At 38.1% G+C, this 12,581-nt stretch overlaps 1 protein-coding gene across 1 annotated transcript in view; it reads left to right on the top strand.

The window, feature by feature from the left end:
• TDRD1 (tudor domain containing 1) overlaps positions 1–12,581 on the top strand; it is a gene marked incomplete at both ends in the record, with an annotated part of 21,420 nt that overhangs the window by 1,566 nt on the left and 7,273 nt on the right. The window contains 12 exons of the mRNA XM_009869000.1: positions 310–380; positions 1,120–1,202; positions 2,378–2,423; positions 4,023–4,133; positions 4,694–4,876; positions 5,492–5,638; positions 6,570–6,738; positions 7,784–7,867; positions 8,324–8,500; positions 9,604–9,711; positions 10,793–10,963; positions 12,327–12,575. Of these exons, the coding sequence (XP_009867302.1) occupies positions 310–380; positions 1,120–1,202; positions 2,378–2,423; positions 4,023–4,133; positions 4,694–4,876; positions 5,492–5,638; positions 6,570–6,738; positions 7,784–7,867; positions 8,324–8,500; positions 9,604–9,711; positions 10,793–10,963; positions 12,327–12,575 (1,599 nt within the window). The remainder of the gene's footprint in view (positions 1–309; positions 381–1,119; positions 1,203–2,377; positions 2,424–4,022; positions 4,134–4,693; positions 4,877–5,491; positions 5,639–6,569; positions 6,739–7,783; positions 7,868–8,323; positions 8,501–9,603; positions 9,712–10,792; positions 10,964–12,326; positions 12,576–12,581) is intronic.

Below are 12,581 nucleotides of genomic sequence, written 5' to 3'. Positions count from 1 at the left end.
CTGCTGAACAAGTTTAATTGAAACAAATTCCTGGATTAATGACGTTAAAACTTACATTGAGTGATAAGCACAGAGTGGTGAAACTGTTGCTTTAATAATCCCACTGTTGGTAGGTTCGAATAAATGTAGTATCAGCACGATAACAAGAGGTGAATTCCGTGTCGTGGTCCTAGCATTGCCATTTTCTCCAATGCGCAGGCCAAATAGTAGGTGTGGATAAGAGCCCTATGTCTTCTTGCAAATGATTTGTAACACAGGCATGCAGTAGCGTGGCTAATCAGATTTCTTTGCTAATGCTTCTGCTTCTAGGAAGTTCCATGGAATGCCTCACAGGAAGAGGGAACTTGCTGTTAGGAGCTGCAGCTGATAAGGGAAGTACTGTGAGTTGCTGAAACTTTATAATTGCCTCAGGTATTCTGAGTGTTTCTAGATAGCAGAAATGATTGGCATCTATTGCTCTTTCTAGAACTTGGAAATTTTGACTCTTCCTTGTCATGTTTTGGTATGTTAGAATTCTTCTATCCTATTGGGCAGCTTTTGTCTAGCAAGAATCGCTTAGATTTTTCTTCCACAGGCGTCTCCTTCTGATTTGATGCATGAGAAGCCAAAGAAATGTCCATATTCCTCGGAGAGTGTTTTCTCTGTTGGCTGTGATAAGAGTCTCTTTGGTTCATTAGTATCACCTCAGCTGAGGACTTGCCATCACTGTGGTCTGTTTGGTAAGAGCCCTTTGTCCTTTAGTGCGAGGTGTGTGGTGTATTTATTGGTGAAACCAGATTAGAAGGCTTGCTCGGAAGTGTCTTAAAATGGATGTATATTTTAAGCTCAGGTGCAAATATAGTGACTATTCAGAACAGAGTTGGGATTACAGATCCAATAAACAGAAGAGAGAATCTCCTTTGTCGAAATGTTTAGGTTTGGGGTTTTTTTCATTCTTAAATATATAAAGAATTTGAGACATCTAAGGCAGTAATACCCGATAGCTCTATGTGAATAAAAATACCTTTGAGTGTGCTTGTAGTGGAATCATCTTGTAAAGCAGTTATTAAATAATACATGGAGTCTATATCTTCCGATATGGATCTGATATAGATGTTTTCTCTGGCCTTATTTTTTTAGGACCCCTCAGATGTTCACAGTGCAAGCAAGTGTACTATTGCTCTGCAGATTGTCAGAAAAAAGATTGGCCGGCACATAGTGTTGTATGTGAGCCAGTTAAACAGAAGTAAGTTTGTTAAAAGTTTTGCCAAATAATCTTTACAGAAAGATAATATCCCTCCCAGTACAACTTAAATGAGCATATAAAGGCACTATTACAGTAAAATATGTTGCTTTTTTAGGCTAGTACTGCACTGCCTCATACTTGTCAGAAAACTCAGCTCAGCTGCTTTAGAAGGGTTACTTGAAAGGTCTTGTTGGAGTTCTTAAGGTGTCTTGACTTAAAGCAAAGGCATTGTTTTTATTTGTGTCAGGACTGTGTGAGTGTGTGGTAAGAACTCTAGCTTGTCACATGAATTTGTTAGTGCAGTAGCTGACGTATGGAAGGGAGGAGAAATGAGACTGCTTTTCAGCAGTGGTGTGGTGAATGGCTTGCATTTAACTGTCTCTGAAGAGGCATCCTTGGAATCTAACTGTGGCCTCAGTGAGCTTCATGGATATTTTATCTTTGAGCACAGCTACAGTTAGAAGTTGTCTCAGCCAGGCCATTCTCTAGCTGTTCAATATTTCTTTTTAACAATTTAGATGCTTGAGAGATCATTCACTAATCTGTTTCGATTGAAGTAAGCACCATTAGGTGATGACATGGTACAAACTGACTGACTGGCTTTGGAACAGTTTAGGAGAGTGATCTGAGCTGACAATCTCTAGCAAGGAGTGACCATCACAGTTAAGTGAATGTGCAAGCAGGGGTCCATAATCGAAGTTTACAGGAGATTTTTTTTTTTTGCACAAGTTTTTCTACAGTGACTGAATGGGGGGGAACAGGGAGACTAGCTGGCATATATATTACCTGGATATTAGTTATATATTCAACTGAAATAACAATAACTTCATTTGGACAATTATTTTTTTGTTATTGTTCTTATGGTTGGCTTGAGGTTGCAGAATTAGCAGAACTCTATGATGGTGCAAGATTTCTTCTCTGTTTAATCAAAATTAATTTTTTTTTTGATGGCATCAGGAAAAACACACCAGATATTGCATGACAGGGAACTGACAAATTTACCATTCTCAGTTTTCTTGGAGGAGCAATAAGGGTTGATAAAAAACATGTAATATGAATGTAGCCTTTTTACTGTGTATCCAAGCAGATGTTATGAGTGCTACTTGTCTGTCTTTGGTTCTTAAAAATGAACATATTTTTCTTTGATTACAGTGGAAGTAGTAACAATGAAGGCGAGTTACCTGCTAAAACCAAGAAGGTATCGAATGCAATTTTCACTATGTCTTGAATGGATCTGCTATGAGCTAGTTGCAGTATGCTTAATTTAACCTGTACAGAAAAGGAACAAGTTCCAAAGATTATGATCTATTCCTTTTATAAAGATGAGCACTTCAAATCAAAAGTTACTGGGAGAAGCATTCAAAAATATGTTACTTCTAGAACCCTTAGCAGCGCTATCAGACAGCTTACTATTTTGTTGAAAAAACATCTGTGAGAAAGTTAAATCAAGATGTGTATGATGCTGCTAGAGAAATATTTTAAGAAGGAAAAAGGTGTAGCTTGTCCAATTCAGAAAGAATCTGGTGTCTTCTCTGTAGATCATGAGCTGATACTTGGAGCTTTATAATTATCTGAGAAATACATTATAAATTATCTGAGAAATACCTTTAATGTAGTTTTGTGTAGGAACAGATACATGTAGCTTTTGTTTCTTTGCTGCAGCAGGAGTTAAACAGGCTGCAGTTCTCCTTTATAATGTTTTGAAGCCAGATCTTTCCTGTAATCTTCCTGTGAGCTCTTCTGCAGGAGATCATTTTGCTGTCTTCATGTCTTCTTGGGATGATATTTATGAAAGTGAATAAATGTGCATATCTCCAGCTAGCCTCATGTTTGCACTGCACAGGAGAACTCTGTCATGCTTTTCTTGGAAGTAGCTCGTTCATCTGTTTAACCATTTGAAGGAATTTAGAAAGGAGGTTTCGTTTTGAGTCATGAGACTTCTCTTAGTGCATCGTGATAAGTTTCTGCTCTGTATGTGCTTGTGGCTGTGTTGTGATAATACTGATCAAATGACATTGAGGAACACTTGTATCAAGAGACTTTACAATATGAGTAAACAATTTGTAGCCAGTTTATTTTGAAATAACAGAAGGTTTTGTTTTTCCCTGTTTCATCTTCTGAAACTCAAGGAAGTTCTACAGAAGAGAGTTTATTGCATATTGAACAGTCTTTCATGTATTTTGCTATTGTACTGTGGGATGTGTTATGACAAATCTTCTAGAAGGGTCTTTGTTGCAAGTAGACAATTAATTTGGAAGTTGCAGCAGTAGTTTCAGTTATCATGTGTTGTCTGCAGTATATTGGTCCAAATGTAGAAGAGGCTTTCCCTGAGGTTATTTCCCTTAATGTTTTTAGGATGTCACAGCCACAGATGGTGTGTGTTAGGCAGGTTATACTAAATGTTTGGATTTTCTTTAAAAACGGATGCCAGCAGTTAAAGCAGTAGCTGTAATCTACTCTGGTGTTACAGCTACAGAGAAGCAGGTGACATTCAATTTCTCTTATTTATGAGAGCATCATAAACAGGAACTGCAGCTGAGTAAAGCAGATGTGAAAGGAAGAGGTGAATGTGTGAGACTTGAGCACTTGTTTTTCAGCGTCTGTTCATTATATCTCCTGTGATAATGTTTTAAGTTACTTTCAAGACTAATACAAGCCCATAAGGCTTCTCACTGAAAATCAGTCAGCAAAAGCACTTCTTACATTTCTTGAAATGATAAAGAGTTCTTTTTTAATTTGTTACTGCAAGGAGCTACAGCTGAGCGACTGTGGTTTAAACATACCCTGTTTAAAACAGCTACAAGTTAATTCGGCTTCTGTGGATTCTCTCAAGACAGAACAGCACATCAAGAAAATAATGCTTTCAGATCTCCAGACTCTAGAGATCAAAAAAGCTATGGAAATACAGGTACTTCTCTTTGGAAGAATCCCCAAATGCTTTGTGTGGTTGCACTTGAAGTTTTGTTAAACATACGTAGCTGCATGTCACCTCAGCTCTTCGTCTCGTTTTGTTCACATGTAAAATTCCTTTATTACTGTAAAGATGAATAAATGCCAATGGGAGTGGGAGGAGAGTGAGGACAATTATTTCTGTGAAGGTGAACATCCCTTCTTTACCGTGAGGGTGCTGGAGCCCTGGCACAGGCTGCCCAGAGCGGTTGTGGAGGCTCCTCCTCTGGAGACTCGAAACTCACCTGGACGCGTTCCTGTGTGGCTGCCCTAGGGGGTCCTGCTCTGGCAGGGCGGTTGGACTCTAGATGATCTCTAGAGGTCTCTTCCAACCCCTAATATTGTGTGCTTTGTTCCCTGCAGTTAATTACTGCTTAATTACTCTTATAATTACTTCAAAACAAAAGAAGAAAATCAGCTATGGGGTGAAACGCATTTATTGAAATGAACATGGGCCCTGAATGATATGTTGTAGGTTGTTCTGGTGTAATTATCATCTGCTATGGCTTTTCTCTGTAGGGTACAGTAACGAAGTTCAAGAGTCCGAGTGAGTTTTATATTCAGATGAGTTCTCCAGAAGTATTGGACCAGATCGGTAAACTTTGTGTGAAACTGCAAGACCATTACACTAGCACAGGTATTGAAGAGCAATATATTGCTGTCAAAGGGGAAGTCTGCATTGCAAGATGTTCTTTGGATCAGGTAACATCTGATTGTAAAATAAGCATGCTGTGTTGAGTTCATCATGTTTGGCATGATTTGTTTTTAATGCTTCAACCAGTGAGGGCTGCTAAATAGAGATCTGTTTACTGTGGTGGAAATGTGGTGGTAGCTAGCTCTGTAATGCCTGGAGCTCACATTTGAGTTACTGATTTTTTTCCCCTTACCTCTACAAATTTTTTTTTCTATGTACTTGAGCCCTGTAGGTGCTTGCCTGAAGGCTGAGTGTGTTCTTAGCAAATTTAAACTACTGTAGTTAAAGCAGTTTGGAATATGGCTTTGCTTAAGTTATTCTTTCTTCATTACCTGACTTTTCTAGCTGCATTTCTACAGCCACATCTAGTTGCTGTTTCCCTTCCCACCCTGTTTTTGTGTTTCTTCCCCTTTTTCTCATCCATTGTTAGTAGATTCTTGGTTTACTGTATGTTAGCCAATATCCATAGCAGTAGAAATTTATCTTCGCAGCAGTCGACACTACAGTGAGCTGTGTTCATTTGAGTTATTGCACAATTGGTTAGTGCCTTTGATAAACTAACCTGATAAAGTAAACCAAAATATGCTGTGTTCTTATTAAGATTATTGTTTGTACCTACACAGACCTGGAACAGAGCACTGGTAAAAGATGTGGATATATTGCAAAAGAAAGCACAAGTATTCTATATAGATTGTGGAAATGAAGAAAATATTCCACTCTCCTCGATTAAAGCTCTGCACAGAGACAGTGACCTGTTGTTTCCTCCATGTGTGAGTTCTGTTTCCTAACAACAGCTGAGATATTTTAAGTGAATGGCTCGGAAATGAGTGTAAACTTGTATCTCATTGTCACTGTCATTATTACGGTATTTCGTGTTCAGTGCAAGTGTTGTATAAAAACTGCTATACTACGTGAAGTTCTGAAATTTTCCCGAGCTGTTGTGTAGAAGTGAGGAAGGCCACGTGGCTTTTTCGCTTCCTAGTCTGAGAATTCCTGGGTTCTGAGCTGATAAAAAAAAAATAATCCCAAAACAACCCTGCAGGTTGATTAGGTCTGCTAGAGGACAGCAGGGGAAACATTCTGACTGTATATTCTTATCTGGTGTCATGCAGTAGTGAAAAATTGCTTGTAGTTTTGGCCAGCTTGGTTTGTAGAAGAGTCAGCTGTTGGTCTGAGTTCATTGCAATAATATGTGAATGCCTTCCGCTACAAAATAGATGGGGCAGATTTAATCTGCAGGTTGCACTTGTGTGTTTAACACAAAGAAGATCTTTCAACCAGTGACGACCATGACTGGCCGCTGTTGGAGTAGTCTTTCACAGCCTGTTCATGTGACTTTCTTCTGGGTCCATAAAAGGTTTTGAGAGCTGTTTGAATCTTGGCTTAAAGCCCTCAGTGTCTGCTGAGGGCAAGAGGGCGTGCACCTCTGGTCAGAGGAGGTATGTGAAACAACCATATGTGACATAAGACGGCATAAATAGTGGAAGAATCAGAGGAAATGTGATTCATAGTTTGAACAATTTCCTAATTCTTAACACTCTTGTAAAGAAGATAGTTGAATTGATAGTGCTGCAGAGTCCAACAGTAGCTTTAACTTCTCTATGCAAGGTGATATTTCTGAGGGCCTTAATTATTTGGTTGCTTTTTCTAAAGAGCAAACAACTCCCTATCTCCTCTTGTTCTAATTGTAATTCTTTCCAGGCCATTAAATGTTCAGTTGCTAATTATGATCCAAAAGAAGAATGGAGTGAAGGCATTGCCGGCTTTTTGTCTCAGCTCGTGGGAGAGCAGTGTTCAGTAACTGTTGTTGACGTATTACAGGAGGAGATGATGTTGAATTTTGCTGTAGATGTTGTTCTTCCAGATTTTAGTAAGTACTTCGTAGCGTGGGTTAAAAACCACAATGCAAGTGGAAAGCCTTTCATGTTCATTTTCCCTGCCCCATACCTTTAAAAGAGAAGAGTTTTTTATTTTGTTCTACTCCTGCTTGTTGCTCTCCCGACCTTCCTCTTTTTTTTTTTTTTTTAAATTTTATTTGACTTTTCCACGTAGAGGTGCTTTTAAAATGCCTGTGCCTGGGAGGTCTTTTTATGCTTACTAATTTTAAATTTTTGTAAGTTTACTTTTCCAGTAGAATTGTAATAAATTCAGCATTTTATTGATTATATTATTTATTTTTCTGTTTTAATTGATGCGTACATATTTGGAACCATATTGTTCCTTTTATCACATGTATTTTTAACTTGTTAAAAATTATATTGTCCGTTTCTAGTCCCACGAAGGATTTTACCAACTCTTTTTTGGTGAGCACGTACAAATTTTTTTATAAAATTATGCCAAAGAAAGTACAGTCACTGGATATTGTTGTATCTAGTTTAAGACCTCTTTAAGTATGTTGACATTTCTAACCTCTAACCTCTGCATTCATGAAATATTAAATACGTCTATTCCATGACCTTACAAGCAACTTAGATATCTGTTTTCAGTTGAAAATAATTATGTTGAAAGCTTGGAATATTGCTTCATGCATCAGAAATGGAGTGTGTAATAGCTAAGAAACTCAAGGTTTCTGTGTAAATCGTGGTAGTGCACTGCATACTCAGTTGTAAATACGGAGGTAAGTCGTGAATCCTTATGTGAAAAGCTGTAATCCAGTTTTTTAGCCAATAGTCCTTAGTGACTACGAGTAAATGTTACTTGTTACTGCTTTGCTCCTTTTTTGGAGCCATCGATGTCTTCAGAAAACTCTGCTTTTATTTTGCATTCTAAGCATATTATGCTAAGTGCTCAACAAATAAGTAGAACGTGCTCACCTTGTGGTAGGGACATAGGTCAGGCTTAGAAGAAGGTTCTAAAATAAAACTAAATTATGATTCTCTTGAATGATAAATTACTTCCTTACATCTGTATTTTAGGAGGTTGTCTAAATAAAGTATCTTTAGAAACGAGGCATGATTTAACTCCAGAAAGTAATGCCGTAGGAGCAGACTCTCCAAGAGGTAAGCAAGCAAATCAAACATCTTAGTAAGAGACAGAAAAAAACATGGAGAATTTAAAATCCTTTCATGTCACGATAACCTGAAAGTAGTAAATAGTCTAGCTGTTCACTGGCGTCACCTTCTCTTGAAAAACATGGGCTAGTGCAGCTTGCCTCAGTTCACCAGTCTCGGAACCACGTACGCTTTTTAGTAGTATAAAGTACTTGTTGAGTGATGATTAGTGAGCGTTAGTTCCGTGGATCATATGACAGGAACCTTCAAAGGCTAAAGAGGCAGCAAAAAGTATAAACTGCTTCAGTGTGTTTAAATGTTGTTGTTTAATTTAGCACAGTTTTTAAGTCTCTGAATCCTGACCGGTGAGGTTGCACATTTCAAAGTCATCTAGCTTTTGCTCAGTAACCTCTTTTTTTCTTTTTTTTTTTTCTTTTTTTTCCTTCTTTTTTTTTTTAAATGCAGTGTCAGAAGTCCCTTCTAAGGGAAGTAAGGAAAAAATACCTGAAGACAAAGACTTTCTTGACTGCACTAATTCAGTTGCAGAGTGTGTCTCTGTATGTATTGAAGATACATTTTCTGGTGTGGTTTCCTGCCTTCAAAGTCCAGAAGACTTCTACTGCCAGCAGATACACAGTGCTCGTGAGTGATGTGCTGAAAACAGGATGTGAGATACCTAGTCTGGCATGGTTCAGTAGCGAGTGGCTGGAGGGAGGTGTTGCTGGTCTTGTAGTTTGATCTGAAGTGGTGGTTCCTTGTAGCATTAAGCCGTTGTGGTGTAGAGGATGTTTTTGAATATCTCTTACTAACCTGCAGGGTGAGAATTTCTGGGCAGTGTGAGTAGTGAAAAGTAGAAAGGTGGCGTGGCATGGATTTTAGCAATCCGAAGTCAGTTTATATCACAAATGCTTAATGTTAAATATGTTCTCTCCTCTTCCAGAAATGCTTGTGAGTTTCTCATAACTTTGCTTATTCCTATGATGCTTTGTTGTTTTACCACTGGAGGGAAATGTTTCCTTATAGGCTGGGTGAATGAACTGAACTTCATTGTTACATAGTATGGTGAGAACATCTTGAGTATGAGAAGGCCAGATAACAGTGCCCAAGCCCTGCTTCCGTGTCTTCTAATACAGTAAAACATAAAACTGTCAAGTGACACTATAGCAGGCTACAGGGACTTTCGGTGCAACTCCCACAGTGCCCATAAATAGATGTCTGGTGAGAATAAAAGCAGAACTTGTGCAGTGTGCCCTCCTAGCGCTGTCTGAGCCAGCAGGTGTTTGCAGAAGGTTTTTGCAGCTGGATATGGTCTGGGGGATCTCCTATGGTGGATTTCTCTTCTGTGTACTTGTGCAGCCTTTGAATTCTGGGTAGACTGGGTGTCCTTCATCAAGAAGTGATGCTCATCATCCTCTTGTTATTTGAAGAGTCGTCTTCCTTGATTTCTTTCGAGCATGCTCCTGCTAGCTTGCTTTCAATTCCTGCTGGCTTTGGTTTTGCACATGTGGCAAAAAGGTCTGTGACTGGTTTTTACTGTCTGTTCTGTTTACCACTACCCTTCCTCATGTGAGGACTTTCTTTGATCTTACTGATTGAAAAGTCATAGTCTCATGACTATTTTGATATTATGTTAAATATTGTGTGAAATAATCTGCATTATACTACAATTGAACTTAAGTTTTTTGTTCTTTTGTAAATAATTACAAGACACTCCGTGTTCCAAAACCTGTATGTTTTAATATCAGGTCTACTTGCTGAGCTTCAAGTGTCTCTTAATGAACATTGTGGCAAATTTCCCAGTAGTCCAGCTTTCCATCCTGCTGTTGGAAGTCTGTGCTGTGCCCAGTTCACAGGTAAAAGTGGAGTAAAAATATGGCTCTCAACTTATGTCACTTTATTACAAAAAATAAACACATTTTATAATCGTGTTTAGAAACGTTTCACGTAGATCTTAATTTATTTCTGTCTGGTGTTAGCTGTGGGTACTTTGGTAATGATTTTAAAAATATTAATAGCAAATGCTGATGTCTATAGAAGACTAGTTTAAAAAAAGACTGTGAAATGGTCCATTCATTGAGCAAGCTTCTAACACTATTCATTTTTGTGTAAATGAGCTTTTTAAGAGACCAAGAAAAAGTTTAGGTGTGGAGCTATTTTATTTTTTTTGTCAGTGAGGACTATTTCCTGTGGCTTGAAAAAAATAGTCTTGAAATTTTAGACCCCAGAAAGGGACAGAGGAAATGGGACTATATGTAACAATGCTTCTCTGGTAGACTTCTCAGTGTTATTTAGCCAAAACCTGTTAGTTCAGGATTGTAACTTGGTTTCCACCTGACAGTTATCACTGATGCCAAGTTTCCACAAGTCTGATGACAAAATTAGATCTTACCTAAACACGGGCTAGTATTGTGCATAAAGCGGAGTTTTGTGCTAGGAATTAGTAAGTCCACATGAAAGAAGAATCTTTTATGTATTAATCAGAAATCCTGAGTGCAGCAGTATGATTATTCTCTTTTCATCAAAGATTCCTCTCCTTTTCGTCCAGCTTATAACAAGAAAAAACCCAACAGAACACTCCATGTATTGCTGTTCTTATGCTTTTCATTTTTTACATTATTAGATCTGTTGTGTGGCCTTTGAGTTGCGTGTCATTGTGGTCAGCTGAGATACTTTTTCCTGTTTAAATTTATTCAACGTAAGCACTACCCCCACGTAACGCAGTCAATTCTTCGTTGCATTTGTGCTTGTGAGGGGGTGCTGTTCTTTATGAAAAGAGTGAGTGGTGGCAGATGTTATATCCATAAGGGTTTTGTGAAGTTTGTGTGAACTGTAATGCTGCTGGTTTATGCATTTTTATGTTGGTTTGCCCACAAAATAATTATGTTCTCAGAAGTTAAAAGCGAGTACAATGAACATCTGTATCTTCCTTTCTAGAAGACAATCTTTGGTATCGTGGTGTTGTTACAGCATGTGTTTCTGAAGATACCGTTTTGGTCGGCTATATAGATTACGGTAATCTTGAAGCTCTTCCACTGACGAGACTTCAACCTATGATTCCAAGATTAATGGACTTGCCAGCTCAAGCCATCAGATGTGCCTTGGCAGGTATGAAATAAATGATAGATTGCTTCAAACTGGATAGAAGCAAAGTGAGGTTAGGTAATGATCACACCTGTAGTATCTTGGATTGGAATATGGGGAAGAATGGAGATAACAGTAAGTTTTATTTCCAGAATTCTTAATTGTTGTGGCATATCTACAAAACATGGCAAATCATTCCTAATGTACCTGGTGACTTGCAATGGTGTGTTTGGAAAACTGTCTTATATTAACTCACCTGTTAGGTTTTGCATGTGCTTTTGTTCTAAGCAAAATTCAGTCACCTCCTGGATTTGTGGGATTTTTAAATCTGTTGTGGTTCTACACTGCAAAGGAAGGTAAAATTTCATTTTGTGTCTTGAAATTCAGAACTGTATCAATTTCCTTCCCCTGGGGCAAACCTAATGAAACTACTGGTAGATTCCTCTCTGTAGGCTTATGAAATCTGTCAGGTTGTAAAGGATGTTAACACTTCCTGGCTCCTTCTTGTGTCTCAAGCTGGGATCATAATATGTTTTTTACATACTTGTTTAACCTAGTCTGGGAAGTTATTTTATCTCTTTGTTCCTATAACTATGTGAGATTAGTCCACTCCTTTGCTTCAGTACCTATCCTTTAGAATACTTGATATTTAACCAGATTTTTAAATTTTTGTTAACGGTCAGAGCAACATTCTACCTTCTTACTTTGGAGGAAAACAGAAACAATGCTTCCCTTATATGTAGAGATGGAACAAATGCATATGGAATGTGATCTAATGAGATCTCTTTTGTGGGCAAGATCACAATGCCTGTAGCTGATAATGAGTGCTCTAAGACTAAGAAAGTTCCTAAACACAACATGGATACAAAAAAGTGAGTGAATAGGATGTTTCCTCACAAGAGTCAGGGATTACTGCTGCATAAAATATGTCTTTCTGGAAGGCAACTTCTGCCAACTTGTTCCTATAAAGTTCTGGTTATAGCTTGCATTTTAGAAATAAAATTAGTAGCACTAAGTGTAAACATTTGAGGAGGAAGAAGCTTATAGTAGCAGATACATTGGCTGAGAAATAAATAATATTCGAAACTGTAGGTTGTATTCATGAGACCTGGAGGTTGACACTTTTATAGACATTCTTACTAAGGCAGTACTAAATCTGAGTTTACACTTCTCTTTGTGTAATAGACTAGTTGCACATGATCTGTGTCAGATTTTTGTTAAATCCAAGCACTACAAAAGTTCAGAATCTAAGTAAACTGGTTTTGAAACCTCGTTACAAGTGTGAGGGATGAGTTGCTTTGTTTTAAACCGTGTTGTTGTACCCTTCTACATGTTCATTCAGATTTGGACTGTCCTCAAAACCTTTTTCTACTGTGTGACTTCTTAGGTGTCAAGCCAGCAGAAGGAGCCTGGACCTCAAAAGCTATTTCTTTTATGAACCAATTGGTGAAAGATAAAGTGTTAACAGTACAGGTAGTGGATAAAGAGGATTATCGATCGGTGGTGGAGCTTGTAGATGCATCAGTTACTCCAGTAATAAATGTATCAAGCTGTCTCATAGAGAAGGGATATGCAACTGAGGAATCACAGGTGGCTGTACCAGCGATTGGAATGAGGGATGTCAAGGAAGCAAATGGTGAGT

This window comes from Apaloderma vittatum, unplaced genomic scaffold (assembly GCF_000703405.1).
Source record: "Apaloderma vittatum isolate BGI_N311 unplaced genomic scaffold, ASM70340v1 scaffold44884, whole genome shotgun sequence".
Classification (NCBI taxonomy): Eukaryota; Metazoa; Chordata; class Aves; order Trogoniformes; family Trogonidae; genus Apaloderma; species Apaloderma vittatum.
Note: the sequence above shows the minus strand (reverse complement) of the source record. Positions and strands in the feature narration are given on the sequence as shown.